Source organism: Anopheles gambiae, chromosome 3, assembly GCF_943734735.2.
Source record: "Anopheles gambiae chromosome 3, idAnoGambNW_F1_1, whole genome shotgun sequence".
In the NCBI taxonomy this organism is placed as follows: Eukaryota; Metazoa; Arthropoda; class Insecta; order Diptera; family Culicidae; genus Anopheles; species Anopheles gambiae.
Genome location: NC_064602.1, coordinates 93,722,590 through 93,744,186, shown reverse-complemented (window position 1 = coordinate 93,744,186; position 21,597 = coordinate 93,722,590). Strand labels below are relative to the sequence as shown.

The 21,597-nt window shown below is 40.9% G+C and overlaps 2 protein-coding genes across 4 annotated transcripts; one reads left to right on the top strand and one right to left on the bottom strand.

Annotated features, from left to right (window-relative positions):
- Window positions 1-334: 334 nt before the first annotated feature.
- LOC1280658 (sorting nexin-8) lies at window positions 335-8,350 on the top strand. Of its 2 annotated transcripts, XM_320519.5 has the most exons (7): window positions 335-1,779; window positions 5,926-6,023; window positions 6,102-6,193; window positions 6,688-7,233; window positions 7,294-7,432; window positions 7,501-7,671; window positions 7,778-8,350. In XM_320519.5, exons 1-7 carry the CDS (start codon window positions 1,083-1,085, stop codon window positions 7,829-7,831), a joined length of 1,797 nt encoding a protein of 598 aa, XP_320519.5. In that variant the 5' UTR covers window positions 335-1,082; the 3' UTR covers window positions 7,832-8,350. The 2 variants fall into 2 exon arrangements, with proteins under 2 accessions (XP_320519.5, XP_061510561.1); XM_061654577.1 differs by having other exon boundaries at window positions 368-1,779; window positions 7,501-8,350.
- Window positions 8,351-9,354: 1,004 nt separating this feature from the next.
- LOC133392819 (protein translocase subunit SecA-like) lies at window positions 9,355-20,239 on the bottom strand. 2 transcript variants are annotated; one of them, XM_061654576.1, is made up of 5 exons: window positions 19,089-20,239; window positions 10,674-18,480; window positions 10,408-10,591; window positions 10,182-10,333; window positions 9,355-10,122 (listed from the first exon to the last, which is right to left on the bottom strand). In XM_061654576.1, exon 2 carries the CDS (start codon window positions 17,902-17,904, stop codon window positions 15,292-15,294), a length of 2,613 nt encoding a protein of 870 aa, XP_061510560.1. In that variant the 5' UTR covers window positions 17,905-18,480; window positions 19,089-20,239; the 3' UTR covers window positions 9,355-10,122; window positions 10,182-10,333; window positions 10,408-10,591; window positions 10,674-15,291. The 2 variants fall into 2 exon arrangements, with proteins under 2 accessions (XP_061510560.1, XP_061510559.1); XM_061654575.1 differs by having other exon boundaries at window positions 10,182-10,591.
- Between the last annotated feature and the right edge of the window lie 1,358 nt (window positions 20,240-21,597).

The window sequence follows — 21,597 nt, the reverse complement described above, 5'->3', positions numbered from 1 at the left end:
TCTTTTTCATGTATGTAATTCGGTATCTATTTTTTTGTAACGTTGCACTACAATATCGGAGGTAATCACTTACAAACGAAGGATTCTTTCTATTTACCACCATCAAGCATTATTTCTTCCCAAAACGATCTTCTAAAATACTACATGAGAACGTTGCCTCAACACAGCAAGAGAATTTATTTATGCTTTGTACAGCTTTTTCCTCAACATTCATCCGATTTCGGTTTCATATTTACACACCCTGTAAGGGATGAGGCCGATTCTCTCACTCACCCTCGTTCGCTCTCGCTCTCACGCTCTCTCGCACTCTCTCGGTCTCACCCAAGCAAACGCCGCCTGCCGGTACCGAGAGCATCCGTTCGTTTTGGGGGATTGTTATTTACCGTGTGGCGCTTTCCGCGTGAGCAGGGGTTGATATTTTCTCGCGTCTCGTGCGCATCATCTGCCCGTCTCGCGTGTCTGTGCCCGTGCGTGTGTGTGATTTTTGTTGTATTGTATTGTTGCGAGATACCAGCCCCATTTGGCAGTGTGATTGTGATGCACCGAGAACGGCTGCCACAGTTCTAACAGGCAGAATCCGAACAATAATCGAAAAGGGAAAACCCTAAAATACCTCGTGCATCACATGTTCGCACAGTGAACCGACACGGAATAGGGGCGAGCTCTAGGGAAAGGGTTTGTTTTGCGCAAAAAAAAGCGCGCGCGTGGTACGTATCCGAGCAGCATCATTAGAGCAGCAAGGTGTGCGAAGGAAATAGGTGCAAACAATTGTGCTGTGTTGGTTGGTTGGTTGGTTGGCGACTGCGGAAGTGGTGGCGGCGTAGGAAAGTGGCTGGTGCATGCAATTAATTATTCACGGCCTATGCAGCTCCTTTCGGTGGTCCGCTGTGACGTTGATGGTGGTGCGCTCTAAGTTCCCACGTGTGTGTGTGCGCTCCGTGCTGCTGTGAAATCCTGGGAATTCAGTGCTGTGAAAAAAGGGGTTTATTAAGGGAAGGAAAAGTGATTATCATAAAAATTTAAGTGAGTGAGACGCAGTTCAGGATAAAAAACCCAAAGGCAAGCAAATAGGACTAACAAACATGCCCGTCGTGGTCGAGGGAAGCTTTCAACAATCGTCCGGAGCATCCTCTCGGGCAATGCCTTCCACCACACCCAGGGCGCTGTCACCAGACGCTTCCGAAGCTGCCTCAATTGCTATGATAGAAGTGTCAGGCTCATCGATAGCTGAAGGGCCAGCCCACAATCATCATCATCATCAGGACGATGCGTCGGACGCGCTCGTCGGCGACAGCACGTTCATTAACGGATGCGCCTCAGCGAACGGTGCGGACCTGCTCCATCCCTGGAACGGTACCGTGCCCGACCTGTCGAGGTCTCCGTCGGTGGGTGACACCTTCGTATCGGCGGCTGCCTCCTCCGACATGCCGTACCCATCGTCGTTCGCCGACAGTACGACCGATTCCGACTCCGGCCCGGAGGAGGAGGAAGCCGACCTGCCAGTGGGGTCGGACCCGTTTGCGTACATCACAACCGCTACCATTACGCTCAGCTCCGGTGGCAATTCGGCCAGCATGTTTCCGGCCATGGTGGGACACGGTGCCACTGTCAATCTTCGGCCGTCGGGCACGAATGCACTTGCTGCACCGGTCGGAAGCGAAAGACTGCTGCAACGCTCGGGAGCATTGGAGGGTCAGGATGGAGCATCACCATCATCGTCGTCGTCGTCGTCTTCCTCCTCGGGCAAAACGTCGATTTCCATGTCGATCGCATCGGTTGGTGAGTAATCAATAGGCGATAGATTTAATCAGTCACAAGCACTGACGGATGGATTCGATCCGTTGCCAAACAGTTGATTGTAATCTTGATTGGAAGATGACTACACACGGGGTTAGTAGGTCAGACGTGCTCTGCTGATGCTTCCGGCTTCTGATTGGCGTCAAAATGTGGCATTGAAGCTCGAAAAGGAAATCCCAACGTATCGCAATCTAAAGAAAAAAGTCAAAATCAATATTTTTATTTTCTGTTTGCCTTATCAAAGCGAATGTTTACAAGGGGAGATTTACTACAGTTTTCAGCAATTGGGTAAATATCCAAAAGCTCTGCAAACATTTGCACCTGTCCGCTCAATTGCCTCCCCTTTGCTGGGCTCTCTTTTTCATAAAAGAGAGAAAAAAGGAACGCGAGCTGATGACCAGATACGCCAGACACGACCGAGGACAGAGGTTTGGATTTTTGCGTATCAGACTGTCCGAGGTGTGAACACTTCATGCCGTCCAATAAATGGCACATGATCAGGTTTGTTTGCCGTGCTCATTTGTATGATCATGGTGTTGCTTTCACAAGTCATTTGAAACATTTAAAAAGTGTTTTGAGATCATAAAGAGGGTCGGAAAGGTACACGGAACCATCTAAAGACAGATAAAATGTTCCTTCTAGAACGGAGTTTGTCCCTCTGTTTGCACATGTGCTTCTCTGCAAACAATCGATCATCTTGGTGCCGCTACGGTTGCGTTTCAAACCAAACAAATGTGTTCTTACAGTCCTCACACTCGACTCAACCGTACATCATACATCTCTTCCCATCGGCTAAAAACGGTAAAAGTAAGGCTCAGCCCTCTACGTTACATTGGAGAAGCGTTACATCCCTTAAAATATTCCCAAGCAGCATTTTTATTACAGTTTTGTCATCCAGGCGACTGACCAGTGTACATTATTTGAATAAAAAATACTTTAAATTGCGATAAAAAAAATTAATTGCTTTAAGATGAATCGATTTCTAAGCGATTTAATTTTTAAATAACGAGTAAATCAAAAGTTCAATGTTTTTCATTGTTCCAATATGATTTATGGAAAATAGTCTGAAAGAAAGAAGTTCATAAACATCCCAAAAGCTTTCAATTGGAGTAACATTCCCTATGATAAGAAAATATAAAATATTAAAAAAATTTATAAATAAATTGTATATATGAAATATAATTATTACCTATTCAATCTATTGTTCCGGCCATTTTGAACAAACATTACTTTAGGTGCGAGGGCTCTTTTTAAAAGTTAGGTTAATGAAATTAATAAATATTTTTATGTATTTCATTATCCTGCTTTATCAATAGCTGGGAAAATAAATAAATAATCATTTTTTATAAGTAACCCTTTCTTATGTATAATATTTTTTATTTATAATACTTGAAGTTATTACAACTCTGATTGCTGTTAAAAAGATGGCCTAATAGTAATACTATAATTTATTTATACTCATGAAGTATCAATGAGTTTTATCGTTATTAGCGATTGCCGTTCTTTTTTATGATTGTTCAAAAATTGTTGCTTTTCTAATAATCATGTAAAAATAAGCAATAATAAGGCATGATAAGCTATTAATTTGCTCATCCACGGCGGTTAAAACAGGTGTTCAAAAATGCTGCTTGGGTTGGTGATAAACAGGCGTTACGCGTAACGCTAGTGTAACGTAGAGGGCTGAGCCTTACTTTTACCCTAAAAACTAATCGTAGCAAGAAACAAACTTCGCCACTTCCAGTGGATTTCAAACGCCGGCGAACGGTTAAGCAACCCTCCCCGTTTCAACCGTTACGTCACACGGCACACTTTCGGGTTCAGGTTGTCAACAACAACAGCCCCATGTCAGCCCCATACTCGCAGGCTCAGATTCCCAACATTAACGATCTCCGCACATCATCTCCAGCAAAACAGCGGCAAACAGGTTTTTGATTGGTGGCTTCGAATTCGGAAGTGTTTAGCATGCGCGACCGAAAAAGGCTTGCAGATCATAATTAGCATGCCGGACAGGTTTTCTTGTCAGCGGGAGTGGAGGGGGACTTCTTTTGGGGCCTTCGCTCACCTCTTTGGTCGACGAAGATGAGCGACGAGCGAGCGATTAAAGCCGTGAGCGTGTTTCAATCATCTTTAGCCGTGGAGTTTAAGGCTGCAAAAGTACTGCCCTTTTTTGGAGATGGAGATGGAAAGATGGAGCCTGGTCAGGAATCATTAATTGTTGCTACCATGTTTGAGATGGATTTAAATCAGTATTTGCGAAGGATTCCGAATTGGAGTACTGTTATGGGATTGAACGATTTGCTAAAACAAAAACTCCTGCTTGAGATGTTTTAACACACAAATTTTCATTCTTTTCTTGCATGCCTGATTTCTCAACGCCAAAACATAGCGGAAAAAGATCGCCTATAGAATATTTAACGCAATTGTGCGATCAACCGGCCAAAGTCCGACTGAGTTTGGTGGTTGCGTCAATACACAAGGAGACATTTTTAACGGTTAAATAGCTTTAAAAATGCCCCCCCCCCGCGCTGTGTACAGACACGCAATAATGAACTACGATAATTGTACCGGTGTGTTGTTATTGAGTATCACCTTGAAACACGAGCGAGTTTCAGGTGTAGAGTGGCGTGCCTTCTGGGCGGCAGCGCCTGTAGATCGTACGCGGTCATGCAATATGCTTGGTGTTAACTTTTTGTTTTCGTCGGAACTCCAGATGTGATAAAAAAAAGTACACTGAACACCATTGCGGTTATAGATGCATATGCAACCTTGGCTTTGTGTGACTTACAATGCAATTAACACAATGCACGGAAGCGCATGCAAAGTGTGTAGCGGGCAAGTAAATGTAGATGATTAATGACGCTCAGCACGGTTTTTAAAACGCTTTCATTTTGCTCTACACTTGCAGTAAATTTATTTCTAATCGCAATTGGTCTTTTTGTAAAAACCAACCAAAATTGGCGACCCCGAATTTTGCCCATGCTGATAACATGTGCGATTGCTTTAAACCACACACTATGCTGAATGTTGCGAGAGTTTTGCAGGAAGTTTGCCGCTCAGTGTCGTACCACCGGCCGCTTGACCGTGAGGTGAGGTCCCTGTTCATTTTGATAACCTTGAGCAGCGCCGAATGGCGCGAAGAAGGGGATCTGGATTTGCGCTGGTGGGCTGCATGGAGCGGTGGGGGGAATTGTGCGTAAATTATGTGTAAGCGGCCAGAAATTGGATAATGTTTGCCGTTGTTGTTGTTCCGCTTTGTTATGAGTTGTCGTTTTGGTGGAAGAACGCGTTACAGTGTGTGACGAAGCGTTACTAAATCTGGGCTTAATAAAGTAAACCAAATTGAACTTGGTTGTTAAATATAGGAAATAAGTGTATTTTATAGAACGAACCATTTAAGTATCACTAAACACACCGTCCTCGTCAGCACTTGCAGAACGCCTAAAAGTATGCAAATTCAATGGGACCAATTATTTTTGACAAAATTATTTATTAGGTTTATGAATTGGTTGGGAAGTTACGCGTTAAATGTATAATATTTTGCTATATATTCTTTATATGTCATTGTTTTAAGTAAAAGTTTCTCAAAAACACTGTTTACCAATTTATCAATTTATTATTTTGATGATGAGGACAATTCAACAACAGACTGTAGCACTTTATTTAATTGCATACTTTTAGGCGCTCAGCTGGGCTGTGCATGCGGAATTGCTAATGGTTGCCAACAAAAAAAAAACTAAAACATATTAAAAAATTGTATAAAAGTAAGAACAAACATCCAAATGGAAAAGATCAAAATATCAATTATGAAAAAAAAATCATCAAAAGGCTTAGTTGGAAAACATCCACTAATTACCTTCAACCAGTTTGTGGACCCATTTATGGACGCACCGTTATTATTGCACAGATTATCCACCATTTCTGTTGTTGTTTTACGGGATGTAAGCGTGTACGGGTCGACAATTTTATGGTTATAATAGGAATTGACACTGAACAGAGATGGATCAACAATCCAACAATACTACACTAATTGCAGGTGCACCTAATGGGCAATTACCTTTGTGACCGTAGCATTAGCTTGGTGTTCTGCGTTTGTTTTAACGTAACTTTAACTTCTTGTGCAACACACAGGCGATGATTCGACGGAACGGGAGCTGAACGAGTCGCCCGTTAGCGTGCAGATTGTGCCGGAGAAAAAAGGACTCTTCCTCAAGCACTCGGAGTATGAGGTAAGAAGGGCAGCGCACGATCACCTGTGTACCAAAAGCGACCCCAACGTGTGTATGTCTTGTTCCTTTTTTTTACAGATCAAGCTGAAGGGCATTGAGAAGACGGTCCGCCGTCGGTACAAAGATTTCGTCACACTCCATCGCTATCTGGCGGAGAAGTATCCATATCGGTAAGTAACCGTCCGGGGAGGGTCGACGGGGTCTGCGGGGACAGTGTGCTGCAGGCGGCAAGGTCTTCCGATTCGCACGTGTGTACGTGTGGTTGCGATCGATCACGTACAGGGTGGTGACGGGCTCAAACTAGCATCTCTTCGGGCTAATGATCGTGCATACGCTCGTGCACGTTCTATGTAGCGGTGCGAATGATTGTTGGCAATAATACCATTCTAGATGTTGTAGGCTGGTATAATTACTCATCACTTTAACCATTGCTAATGGGTAATAACGACCAACGAGGTACGTTTATTATCAGCAAATCATTGTGAAGGTTAAAGCGCTAGAGGAGTTGAAATATTCGCCTTGGATTTAATCATTCTAATGGGAAATGTAAAACCTGCTGTGTGTGTACAATCCAACAAGCTGTTAAGAAAATAAGGATCTCTAAATGGTTCCATAATTTTGATACCTTCAAAAACATATACTTACCCCGCCTACGTGTATTTAGACTCCTTCCAGCACTGCCACCGAAGCAGCTGATGTTGGACTCGCTCCTGGAAGAACGGCGGCGCGGTTTGCAGACCTGGCTGATCATCGTGTCGCTCCACCCGGTACTGGGCAGCTCCCCAATCGTAAGCACCTTCCTGCGCGACACCACCACCGACCACCAGTACCGACTGCGCGTAACGTACGAGAAGCAGATGGACGAGCTGGTACGGCTACGGCCGGACGCAACTCTGCCGGAGGTGGACCTGGACACGCTGGCCGAATCGCGTACCCGTCTGCACCGTGTGCAGTGCAGCATGGGACGGTTGAAGCAACTGTTCGATCGACGCCTGGGCCATAACCGACGTCAAACAGGCGAGTGTGCCGAAATCGAACGCATTCTGCAGAGTCCCGATCTGCGCGACGCATTCAACGAGGACGCAACGTTCGAGGATCTGTCCGCGAGTGAGCGGCTGATTGCGAAGCAGGTTGAGCGCTATGTGCAGGTGCAGCAGCGTGCCGTTACCGAACGGTTGGACGTACTGCTGGAGGTGTTGCATGCGCACAGGTAGGAGCGATCTTTGCATTTCGGTTCAACAAGACACTCACAGTTTCTTCCCTCCCGTAGTCAACTATGCGAACGGATCGAAAAAGGCATCGTAGCTGATCAGCAGAGAACGCTGACAGGGAAGTCCCCGGGAGCCAATGCAGGAAGCAGTCGAGTGAAAGTCAAAGCTCATTCGATGAATCAAACCGGTACTATGGCGGTAGGTGATTTAACTCAACAAACACATAAACAATGGGCTGAACTGCTAAATATGCACCCCCTTTTCAGCAACAAAATGAAGGGAATGGCTCCGCGTTCGAAGCAACTCAACTCGCGCGTCGTTCTGCGTTTGCGTTCAGCTGTGCCCAGGCGGAAACGCTGCTGGCGGAGCGCTATCTGCAGTCGTTGCCTTCGATACTACTGTCCTACGCGCACGAGGAGCAACAGCACCATCAGAAGGTAACGCTTGCACTCAGTAGTGTCGATCACAGTCGATCGGCGGCCTCCCTCGCCCCCGGCCCTACTAACCGTTGGAAATGTTTCGTAAATCTTTCTTTCACTCCAGATGTCGAAGATATGGCATCGGTTAGTGGTCAGCGAGTCTAGCCGGCTCGACTAAACAGCCACCAAGGGCTTGCGTGAGGAGATCGTGAAAATGAGTACAGGAAATGGCAGGGAAAGGCTATCAATTAGTACGGGAAATGTTTGTTAAGAGGTTGCTGAATTACGATTAGTATCACTGGTAGAGTATGAAGTGTTAGAAGAGCAGTGTCATTAGTTAGAAGTGAGACTATGAACCGTAGTAAGAATAGAATTTAGATAATGTGAGTGGAATGGCTGCAATGTTATTAAACTATTTTTCACTTGAGTTGTTGTTCATATTCTTACTTAAAAAATAATTCCTTTTAACATACAAAATTTAACGTAATAAAATGTATAGGATTGAATTATAAAAAAATTACAATTAATGACACAAAAATACAATTCGCTCGCTACATGGTCTAAATTTATTACTATTATGTTCGTCAACATATAATAGGGTAAGATGATTGTTCAGATATGAAGGCGTTATTTTGATTACAAACAAAAAACAATAAAACGATAAACCAAATGGATTATCAAACGACTTACTCCACAAGATATATTTATTGCTAAATGTACTATGCAACTTAAAAAATGACATTAACAAAGCTAATCCTAACTTCTATTAGTCTATTATTTACCTATTTTCATATTAATTAAATAGAAATCATATAACTTATAACCTTTTCACACTCAGATAATTGCTTTTTGTGACGCATTCCTTTCGGAAACTGATTATACCACAGTACCACGAAAAGATTGTAACACTACATGTAAGCTTCATTAATTTTACTACAGCCCGGCACCAGCCAAGAAAAGTAAATTATCATATCCATATAAGTATAATCTGTGTGTGGTGGATGATCACGATGGGAGACGATCATTGTCAGACGATGGGGAGCACTGACGGGCCTCTATCGATTAGATGACAAGGCTGCTCCATGAGATAGTTATTTTACAACATGTTCGTAGACCCATGGCAGGAGAGTTGCTGTCCAGGAATTTATGACTCGTTGCATGGACCTGTTCTTTTAAGACCAAGACGAAACAAACTACCAAAGTCTGGAAAGAGAATCAAAATGTTTGTTATTTGAGTGAAAGCTTCAAGGTACAGCATTAACGTGTCTAAAGTATCACCTTTCACACTGGAAACAGCACTTGTTCCAATCCCATTATGCCTTCCTTTCTTGTTTAAACACAGGCTCTTTAATGTTCAACAGGGCAGGAAAAGGGGGAATTATGTTTTCCACCCAGAGACGTATCGTTTGGCGAATTCCCCATTGGGTGTTTGTTTCATTGAAGTAAACCAAACGGTGCATTTTTTTTTATTCTTCTATTTAGTATATAGTCGCAAACCCGTTGCAACACGTAAGTATCCTTGCTACGAGTACACGGTCCATATGAGGTTTAAATCTACGACCGGCACATGTTTGGTAATCATTCACGCTGTTTTTTTTGTCTATTTCATTAAAACAGAAAGAAAAATAGTCAAAAAATATTGAAACCAACTCTTTCACAATTCAAAAATTTTGAAGAATTTGATTATGATAAATTACGTACTTTGCTTTGAAATATGTTGCACCATCGAAAATGAAGGGCCTTAAATCGACTGAGTGTTATATAGATACTGTATATGATATATGTATAGAGATCTGTATATATTACAGATTAGTTAGTTTACATGTGCCATCCTTCCATCCTACTACCATTACAACACTCATCTTAAAATGTCTTCCGCTGAATACAACATTATTTTTCCTATGTTAATTTGTTTTATAAATTTTACTAGGTTCCTACAGATAACTCTATCTAATATTAATATTCATAATGCAAATAAATGAAAAAAGTTTTAGCTATTGCTTTAGTTAAACTCTGGTATTTTTGTTTTTGTTTAGAAAAACCTCTGTCCCATAATAAGACACATTTCTTATATTATTCTGCTGTTTCTTGAACCTTTAGCCATTTTCGAAGGTTACTTGGTAATATAAGCTATGATAAAATCATTTCCTTGTCCATTCAGCATAGCTTAATTATTAAAGCCTACAAAAATAACAAAGGTAATTGTTATTTGCTTAAACGCCCTTGAAAGCTACATATTTCAATCTACAATCCAAAACTGAGCTAAATTATACACATATTACTTTCTTATATTACACAAATTCTACACTTTTAATTTTTCTATACTCAAATTACCATATTACGTTGACCCTTCGTTGAGCATGTTTATTGTTACGTAGTAAATTTTGAAGTGTCATTTTCATCTGAAGATAAGGATGTTATTGACGTAGAAAGAGACTTTAGCTTACACAGATATCTGTTCCGGCAGTGCTGAAACGAAAACAAAACATGATAATTTACTTCTAATCTACCTATTTTGCAATACTCACAATTTCATGCAAACAGCAAAGATCGTAACAAGTTGTACTTTATTCGATCTTCAAAATGTTGCTTAGAATATTGGAATATATCGTGGTTGCCAGTCAAATGTTGCTACAATGCAATTTGCAGCCCTTTTTTACTTTAGTTGTGAAAGTTCGTCCTTCCATGAAAAAAGATAATTCAATTATTGACACGCTATGGCTGTATTAATCCGTGCGTGATTTCGTATATTACTAAATGGACTGTTCAGCAGGTCTGTATACACTTTCAATTACAGTGCCATAATTTTATCACAACCTTCCTTTCAGTTGTTTGTTAATGACGCTCGTTAATGAAGATTATCGGCGGATCGTTCTTCGCTGAATTATACTCTGGTAAGGTAGGATCACAACTTGGATGCTACATGGCCAATCAGAATCTGAGGAAAATAATTTTTTAAAGAAAAATAATGTTACAACTGAAAATAAAAGCGACAAATTTGATTATGAAATGATGCTTACTTGTGGTGATTTGGTTTCCAAAAACTCGAATGCAATCATTTGACCCGACATGTGTGAGAAGTTATAATTTGTTTACTAAATTTGGGCTAAAATCATGGATGGTGACGTACAGTTCGGTGAAATATGACGAAACAGCGTAGCGTGAAGCGTATCAAGCTCGCCGAACTCTGGGGGGTTGGCCTTGTTATGCGCATGAAACCGGACGACTCAATTCGTGAAGTACATTTAGAGCGTAAGGAAGATAGCGGTTGTCGCGCCGGATAATTTACAGTATACTATCTTAGCGATCCCATGGTACAGTCGTCAACTCGAACGACTCAATAATATGCCAGTCATGGGTTCAAGCTCGGAATGGATGGAGCCCGTAGTAAGGACTGATTATCCGGCAACGTGGTACTGAATAAAGTCTTGAAAGCCAGATACCATCTGATGCCATCCGGAATTTGCTATCTGATGGAATAATGTAATGATTTCTTTGATTTGAAACGTTTTATAAGAAGCATTATAAAAATGAGTTGTTAACCTAAGTATTCTATGTTTTTAAAACAGTTTAATTAAACAATACGGCAAAGCCGTTCCTCCGGAATAAAAAAAAACGGTTTCAATATATTTTTGTCTTAAAGAGGTTGTTCTTAACATAATAAAAACTTTGTTTTTGATTTAAATAAATCGCGAATAATAAAATGCATTATAACATTTATTTCTGCAATGTATTTCCGGTAATATAACACAAATGAATGGTTTGGACTGAACATCTATTCTACTCATGATAGTATAATAGTCGATTCGTTGTCTACATACTATATGCTCTTGAAATAGTTCGTTCCTTTTGGAACCTACCACCACCCAATGTGTTAGATCGGTACAAACTCTGTCGAATGTCACGGTGAATGTTTTTGTTATTTTCTATGAATTTGCTTAGCTCGGATCTGAATACATTCTGTTCCATAAAGTTCGGTAAAGCTGTCGCCAGCGCTCCATACAAACTGTTGTTATCTGACGTATCAATATGTTCCGTTTCTAACACAGTGAAATGATTGTCTACCAGATTGAGGAAAACCTCGGGGCCACCCGTCCCAGAGCTAAACGATTGTCCTTTCATCTTGTTTCCAAAAACAATGATTTTGAGACCAGTAATCGCAGTATTTTTCACCTGCAGCATTTTATGCACAATTAGGGTGCACGCCCTAAGGCACTTCGAATCCATTGGAATGTTCTCCCGGATGATGGTGGCCAACAGGGATGGATTGCGGAGTTTGTACATAAGCCTCAGCAGCTGTCTGTGATAATGATCTGTAAGTCGTAGCACCGTTTTAGCTTTCATACCAAGCCGTTTAATCTTCTGTTTAATGCTCTTAAGTCGCTGTACACTTGTGGATGGTTTCGAATCACTCAAGCTCTCTCTAATCTCCTTGAATGCTCCTCCCAATAATGAAGCGACCTTCTGGATGCCAGCGTTTAACACTGGCAACACAACATATTGCGCAATCAATTGACCAACGTGTTCGTTCAACGTCGTTTTCCATAAGTTTATTACTTCCGCCTTAAAGTCTTTAAATTCATTCCTATTAACCGGGGTTTCTGTCGATGGAGCAGAGTTTTGGTCCATATTTTCGAGCCTCCGCTCCATTTCGGTGTTAATACTATTAAGAAGCTGTTTTGTTGCATTGCATATATTATTGATTACTACAATGCGATCTACTAAATCTATTGTACGACCTAGCTGTTTGATCACTACCATTGCATTAGTTGTGGTGCCAGTTTTTATTCTTGCATTTTTAATTCCTACTTTCAAACCATTTGCTATCTGTTTAGTGTAGCTTAGTATCATTTGTGTAATTCTCTGTTCCATCATATATTTGTTTGTCAACTCAGTCACAAGCTCTTTAGCGCCGTTCGCACCCAACTTATCATACGCTATCTGCAAGCTATGATTTACTTTGTGTTTGTCCACTTCACCCTTCACTCCAGATAAAATGTCGAATGCTAAAGAGGTCAACATGGATTGCAGAACATCAACAACAATCGCATCTACGGCAATGCTTGCAACACCTAATGCGAAGCCTTCCGCCGTTTTCAATGCCACACGTTTTGCTGTTTCCTTCACTACTATTCTACCACCGACCGCTTTGATTAACTGCTTTCCAGTTAACTCACCGACCCGTTTGCTACCTTGCTTGAGGGTAGTCCCAGCAAGTTTATAACCTATGCGAGACATCTTGGCGCCCTGAGAGAGATATATTCCCACAACAGCTGTTGTGACCGTAAAGGCCAGACTTTGCAGCTTATGCATTCCGTAATCTTTCCAGCTGAAGTAACCTGACTTAAAAGCACCCATAGCGAACATGATGTCGCTAACTCCTTCGCCAATCAAAGCGACGGCAACGTGAGTCATCATTCCAACCGAATACACCTCCATTATAGCTCCAATTGCTATTTGTACCACGCCCATAACTATCACTGCAAATGTATTAAGTATCATTTCTGTGGTCCATTTTTTCTCTTCTAGCTCTATAAGATGCTCTAGGCCATTTATGAGAAAGATACGCATCTCATCGATGTGTACATAATTTCCATTGCCATAAAATTCTGTAATAGATTTAAGTTTAGCTTCGGGTTCTTTTATTGTTGCCAGTAAGGATTTAGATTGCATTAGTACATTTTTAATATGGTCAACACTTTGGGCTAAGATCAATTGATTGTTAAACCATATATCAACCGCAACTGATAAGTCATATGATTCGATAAGGTCATGTTTTGCGGAAATTAATGCAATGCTTGATTTTAGATCGGTGAGACTTTTTCGTTTGGTTTTAGAAGATAGATGATAAAAGTATCTTCGATCAAGCCAGTCGTTCTCAGCCAAGACACCAACCAGAGCCCTGGTGTATTCTATAGGCAAACCAATATCATTAGCAAGCTTATTTTGCAAATCTTCTTTCGACCATGATGTTCTGTACATTGCCTTAATTTTACTTTCATCGATCTCATGCGTGGCCACAGGGGGGAAAATTATCTTCTGTTCAAGTAAATCGTTGAAAAACATTCGATGAGGATCGGGTTTCAGTTCTATACGAATGTCAGAGCAATCCTCCTCTTCTAGCTGTTGGGTTATGTATCTCAGAGCTAATCTGTAGGCAAAACATGAAGCAAGGACGTTTCTAACGACACTCTCATACACTGGATAGGTGGGAAGCAAGATATCCTGGCTATCGTCATAGTTCATTGGTAGAACAAACGTTTCACCCCTCTTTTGTAGAACATTTCGATCAAGTAGCTCGTCTAGGATGCTCTTCGCTTCACTTGTTGTAATTTGTGTCTTTTTTGTAATATCAGGTTTCGTTCCAAAGCGGTCGACGATTACTAACCTTGTTGACTTTACATCACAATGTCTCCGTAACATGGATAGCAGGATGCAAACAGATGCAGTTTATATGGATTTAAAGGCTGCTTTTGATAGCATCGATCACAACATCCTTTTAGCCAAGATGAATAAGTTGGGACTTGGGCGAAATTTAATATGCTGGTTAGAATCGTACCTTGTCAATCGATCGTATGCTGTATCTTTCTCACGGTGCCATTCAAGGTCTTTCATTGCATCATCTGGTGTGCCACAAGGTAGCAACCTGGGTCCACTACTGTTTGTACTGTTCATCAACGACCTATCGTATGTAGTACCAGCAGCGAATCATTTAATGTATGCAGATGACATTAAAATCTACATGACGATAAAAAATGACACAGACCACTCCGAGCTACAACAATACCTTCTCGATTTTCACCAATGGTGCAATCGAAACCGCCTGAGCCTCTGCATTGAAAAATGCCGACACATTTCATTCACACGAGCACGAGAAATTAAGAACACCAGCTACACAGTTAACGGTCTACCAATAGAACGCACTAATGCTATGAAGGATCTCGGAGTCATACTTGATTCAAAGCTGTCATTTGACCAGCAAACAGAAGAGGTGATTACCCGAGGTAATCAATTGCTTGGCATGTTGTTTCGGATAACAAGAGATTTCAAAGACCCAGTCTGCATCAAAGCGTTATACTGTGGTATTATCCGCCCGGTACTCGAATACGCCTGTGTCGTCTGGAAGCCCTCAACCCATAGACTTTCTGAGAGAATGGAATCGATACAGCGTCGCTTATCCCGATACGCAACACGCTTGTTACCTTGGCCACCTGGCAGTCAGTTACCACCTTATGAAACGCGACTTTTGCTCCTTGGACTGCAACCGCTCCACATCCGACGCCGTACCGCACAACAACTATTTGTGGCTGGTTTACTGCAAAGTAACATCGACTGTCCTTCCCTACTCCAGCAGTTAAACTTTTACGCGCCTGCTGTTCAGCTTCGCTCTCGTCCGTTACTTGCCCTGAACCGTAGTCGAACTGGATATGGATCTAGAGACCCCCTCAACTCCATGATTAAGGTGTTTAACGAAGTTCGTCATTTGTTTGATTTTGGAACCTCAGTGCAATCCTTTAAAAACTGCCTTAGAAGCGAACTACTAAGATGATCTTACTACTTATTTTAATCTAACATTAGACTTAAGAACATTCACACGGATCCATTGTTATCCATTGAACGAGTAATAAACAAATTAAATTAAATTAAATCATGAATTGTAATGGAGTCAAATGCAGAAAACATACAGCTATCAATTCTACTTTTGTCGATGATCGCCTTTTCGTTGAATGACAGTAAACCATTCTCTTCGAGCGAATTATACTTTGTTCTACCGATCACATAAAAAAAATTCGCTTTCCCAAAGTAAAACTGTGACTGTTCTTCGGCAATCAACAATATCTGTTCTTTTTCTACATTAATAACTTCTTTCACCAGGTCTCCTTTGTCTACCTTTTCCTTTAGGTAGTTCATTAAAGCAGGATCCATAATTTTGAGCCGTTCCTCAATTACCGCAACATAACTTTCAACACTGTGTAGCACCTTTTGATTAATTAGCTCTTTCCAAAATTCGCTTCTGCTTGGAAATGAAAATGATTCTCGAATAGCTTTAAGGAATTCTTTGTCATCGATAGGGCCCCTATGTTGAGCTAAGAACTTCTTCAGCTGATCTACAGGTATCCCGTACTCGGCGTGAAGTCTCTGAATCTGATCATTAGGTATGTTATCGATTACTTGAGCCTTCTTTATCATGCCGATTCGTACAAGATCGTCAAAAATTATTCCAGCAACATCCTCCTTTATTTCATAATTTACAAACGATTCAGGACTTACAGCATGACCCAACATGTCGTCTATGGATTGAATGAACAATGAGTATAAATTAATAAGGTTTTTGTGTTGCTCTGCATATGCCTTGTTTTCCTTGATGGAATTCAGTTCACTTATGACAACTGATGCATGCATTGCATATTTTATATGGTCGTTAAAAAGCTTTTCTGCCATACGCAAATCCTTTTTGAAGTCACCAACGTTCATGTTGTCAAGTGATCGTGTGTATGCACGATAGTAATAAGCGGCTTCGCAAAAATACGGCTCACTCGAGATAACTTTCCCAAACAGTTGCATTGCTGTATTGCGATGCTTTGAATCGTGTGCAGAAATATATGTTCCCAATTTGATCATTTGCATTGGATTTTCTTCAACCCAAGCTGGCCAATTGTTTGCGCTCGTTGCTTTCAGATCATCAAATTGTGATAGAAAGTTCTTTAAAAGCAGCTTTATTTTATCTTTGGTAGCCTCATCTGATGCTTTCCCTATCGGTACATTGTTTTCGTCTAACCAAAACGACCATCTGTCCAAACAACTTTGCAGTAGAATCTCTTTAACAGCATCGGGTGTTTGAACATTCGTTAAACATATCATTTCTTTCTCGTACAGCTTTTTAAATGCTTCAAAACATTCCTCTTCTGTCTTAATCATCGTATCGTAGTATGTTTTTACATCGATTAAGCGTAATAACTCTTTTGCGTTTCTATTCGATTTGAGGGTATGTATCTTAGTATCATCGGTTTTTATTATCATCCGTCCCGATCCTTTTTCGCCCTTTCTTGCCGCTCTTCCGAATGCTTGTTCTTCTATACGAACGTTCGTGGGAAGGAATGTTAATATAACATGTAAACCTCCCGCCTTTTCAAGCTTTTTGGTTATTTTTATATCTGTGCCGCGTCCTGCCAAGTTGGTTGCGATGATAACTTGCCCTGGTTCTAATCCACCTTCCTCGATAGGCAAATCCTCATCATCCCGCTTATAAGTGCGAACATTGTTTTGCTGTTCTGGAGCAAATATCGTTTTCAATGCTTCCACATCGCGGATCGTCTCACAAATGATAAGAATTGATCTGCTCTTTATTTTGGTGAGAGTATCCACATCTTTGCGTATATGTTGCTTCCAATCCTCACTGCTCGAACAAATAATAGGTTCATATTCTTTAAATAGTTTCAATTTAAAGGTAGGAACTGTGACAAAGTCCACGTCATGTATTTTTTTAAGCAAGGTTCTTTCTTCCTTTGACCCTAGCGTGCCTGTCAATCCATACAGCAGTTTGTACTCCTTCAAATATGTAACGTTGGAAATGAAAACCGCTTTCAAGCTTAGGGTTGACAGCTTACATCCATGTTTGAGCTGCAAGAATTGATGCAACGCCTCATCCCACTGTGAGCTTACTTGATCAGTACCTGTATCTCTATCGACAATAATTACATTTGGATGTGTTTCGCCTCCCGACAACGAATTATCGACGCCTACCACGTAGTACTGATCTGGTACCATGTAAAGCGCTGTTACGGCACTGGATATCCAACTGACCAAATGACGCTCTACGAATGATTTCAGATAATTGGGTACCTTAATGTAAGTTTTACGTTCTAGACAGGACGTAAGCATGAAGCTTAGGCGATCTTTGTATTGTGTGAAATCTGGCGAAAGTACTTTTTCTAGTTTGTTGGAATCAATAGCTTCTGTCTGTAATCTTCCTAAGTAATCTATTATTCCGGACTTCATTAATCTCTCCCATAGCACTAAAACATTGGATTTTCCCAGTCCATTGTCCAGACTTTGTATATCCTCTTTCTGGATGATTGCGTACATATCGCTCAACACTGACTGTTTAATTTTTTTGACAAGTTCATCCTCTGAAAGATCGGTCAGATTATTGACCATTTGCCAAATGAATAAGTATACCGATTCCAGCTTATCCATACCAGCAATATCATGCGACAAGTATAATATATTGTTTGCCTTATCCAGCAACATGCTATCCACCTCATCGACGATCACATTTTCAAAGCTGCGATCTCCCAATACACCTTTTCCGTAAAATTTGTGTAGTAAATGGTCGCGCTGAAAGTTTGCCAAATCTCCATAAATTATCTGATTCGAAGAGTAAGCTTCCTTTCGCTCTTCTATTACTTCGCTACAGTTATGCGATACGCCGATTCCAAACAAAACGTAAATGTCCTTGTTTTGGTCTGCATCGCGTTTGGCAAGTACCGACGAGCTGGTGATAATGTCAACCTTCTCCCCAAGGAGTGCTTTTATTATTGCGATCGCTACCACGATGATAGTTTTTCCTTCGCCGGTAGATACTTGAGCCAACGTGCTGTTATTGTTCGCCAGCCAGTAGATAAATGTATTGGTCGATATAGCCAAACCGGTGGTTAATTTTTATCGACTGGTTGGCGATAGGCGCCATTGCTTGCTTGGACCGTCAAGAACGCGCTGGTTAAAAACTTGGACACGGCTGATCCCGTGCTCTGCCTGCAGAACGCAGGCTCTATACGTGTTGAATTACATCGTTGTAGAGCAGCGAAAAAAGCGTATGGATAAAAACTATAGTGCCGATTTTCTAATTCAAACGGAAAAGTATCAAACAAAATCGCGCTACACGAACTGAAACAAAATCGGTATTATACAAGCTTGTTAGAGACTTCTTTCGTTGACTCGAGACATTGCTGCCAAATCGATCTCAAATGGCTTTGTTAGTTGAAACAAACTGCATCGCGGAACGCAGGAAGTATCGTACCAATTTATAATTATTTTTACGTGTGGCGTATCATTGTTCTTAAAATATTTTTGGCAATGTCATGCAAAGTAGCGTTTTTGATACGTTTCCCATTTTTGTGTGCATTTTGTTATTTCCATCCTTTTTAAGTAAATAATTACAAAAATCCCTTCTGAATGTAATTACATATTTTTAAACCAAACGTATTGCATGTATTTAGTAGTTAAACCGTAAAACAAAACGATTTCCGTAGCTTTAACCTGACGGAAAGCTGTTGGTCAAAAAACGGTCTACGTTTGAGCCAGGTAATGCAAATGACCTTCGTTCAGTACGATATATCAAACCAGAGACAAATTGAGTGCTCTAACACGGATCATAATAGAAAATGAGCATTTTTGATACTTTTTCTCAAGCGATTGAGTCACATAATCGGTACTTATCAATGAGTAAGCGAGTGAGCGTCTACCCATTTAAATCGAGAACAGAATACTTCCGCGCTCATGAAACAAAACGCCCATTGAAAAGAATAACTGCGCGCCAGCTCAATGCACGCACAAAGTTTCCTATGCACACACGAGCTTCAACGCAGGGATGCATACAGGCCTTTCAATGGCGTGCACTGGAGAAACACTTGTGAGGGAATGCCGAGTTCATTGCTATTGTGCGCGAGTCGATTTCGCATCGCTGCACATGCACATTTATCAATCAGCACACCGGCGTTTTCGTCCGAGGAACAAGCGCTGCTGTCGATGCAAACTTTAGCTTTTATCCATGTGTAAACCCACGCTGTTTCACATGATAACACACACATTAGTGTCGATTATCTGATTCAAACGGAAATGTGTCAAACAAAATCGCGCTACACGAACTGAAACAAAATCGGTATTATACAAGCTTGTTAGAGACTTCTTTCGTTGACTCGAGACATTGCTACCAAAATGATCTGAAATGGATTTGTTTGTCAAAACAAACTGCAACGCGTAACGCAGGAAGTATCGTACCAATTTATAATTATTTCTACGTGTGGCATATTATTGTTCATTAAATGTGTTTGGCAATGTCATGAAAAATAGCGCTTGTGGTATGATTTTCTAATTTCTGTGTATTTTGTAATTCCCACCCTTTTTGTAGTGAAGAATTACAAAAAATCCCTTTTGAATTTAATTACATGCAATTCGTGTGGTTTAAATATATGTATTTAGTAGTTAAACCGTAAAACAAAACGCTTTCCGTAGCTTTAACCTGACGGAAAGCTGTTTGACAAAAAACGGTCTCCGTTTGAGTCAGGTAATGCAAATGACCTTCGTTCAGTTCCATATATCAAACCAGAGACAAATCGAGTTCTCTAACACAAATCATAATAGAAAATGAGCATTTTTGATACTTTTTCTCAAGCAGTTGAGTCACATAATCGGCACTATTATCAGAATACTTTCTACGCAATATGACATCATGGCAAGCTACGTTTTTCAGACACGAACCCGCGCACTCGCAAACACACACACACACACACACACACACACACACACACACACACACACACACACACACACACACACACACACACACACACACACACACACACACACACACACACACACACACACACACACACACACACACACACACACACACACACACACACACACACACACACACACACACACACACACACACACACACACACACACACACACACACACACACACACACACACACACACACACACACACACACACACGCGCGTAACGTGGTAAAACAAGTGCACGGTGCGATTAAAAAAAGAGGCCCTATCTTATTGTCCGATACTGTACCAACGCATACATAACACACAATCAACACATGGCGGAAGCGAAGAAGAGGAAGAAATGGGCGCCAATATTTTTGAAATTTTTAACTGTTTTTTTTTTTTGCTCCACCGCTTTAAATAGTTCCAGCGCAGGTTTCACTAAAATCCTACGTAGGAAACATGCTAAAATCTGCGCAAACCCTGCGCAAACTAGGTTGCGAACTGTGCTACTATTTTTGTCATTTTGGCATTTTTGCCCGCGGGGTCAGATGAGTTTGACGTCGCTGTTCTAGAGGTTTCGGATCCGCATCAGTAAGATATTGTTACCTACGCCACTGCGGATCATTTTCCATATAATTTTGTTTTCAGGTTTCATTGACTAATCCTACTAGCTATAGCAACACAATATGACAAGCATAGGAACCTTCATATTGATTCGGACCCAAATTTTCTTATCAGCGTGATAACAATATCACTTGAGACAATTTCTGAGAAAATTTCACAAACGGGCCGACTCAAACTAATGCCGTTACCAACTTTGATGACGTAAAAGATTATGAACGTAAAAGTCATTCTAGATATGGACTTTCACACGCACATTGACATTTCAGATAAAAATACAGTGAAATCTTTCAAAGATGAAGTCTCTGTAACATAAATTGTTTCTTTAAGATGAACATTTTGACATTTTGGTTAAGTCATAATCCATATATTTTGTGTCTCTTAATGAACAATGTCTCCTAAGGCACGGGTCTATGAAAATTTTGCGGGAACATTTGTTGCTAAGTCGTATGGACGAACTGTCCAACTCATGTTGCGGGAAAAATTTTGTTGCAAGAGAAACAAATTGATTTGTTTCATGTTTATTTGTTATAGGAACATGAACATGGGTCTATGAAAATGTTGTGGAAACATTTGTTCGATGGCAACCTTTTTCTATTTAATTCAAAAACTATGCACGTATTTGCTCACAAAAACATTTCAATAATATGTTAAAATGATTTTTAATTCGGTTTGGTATGCTGCCCGACCGCACGACTCCACACAGCATATGCTATGTGGAGTCGTGCGGTTAGAGAGATTTCACTGTAGTGTGTAGTGTTTAGTGTTCACTTTATTTCTAGACCGTAGGAACTTTTCCAGAATCGTTCGTAAG

Coding starts and splice junctions, on each gene's coding strand:
- LOC1280658 (XM_061654577.1), top strand. CDS start 1,083: ATGCCCGTCGTGGTCGAGGGAAGCTTTCAACAATCGTCCGGAGCATCC. Junction 6,024..6,101: donor TCAAGCACTCGGAGTATGAG/GTAAGAAGGGCA, acceptor TTTTTTTTACAG/ATCAAGCTGAAGGGCATTGA. Junction 7,234..7,293: donor GAGGTGTTGCATGCGCACAG/GTAGGAGCGATC, acceptor TCCCTCCCGTAG/TCAACTATGCGAACGGATCG.
- LOC133392819 (XM_061654575.1), bottom strand. CDS start 17,904: ATGTTGCTGGATAAGGCAAACAATATATTATACTTGTCGCATGATATT.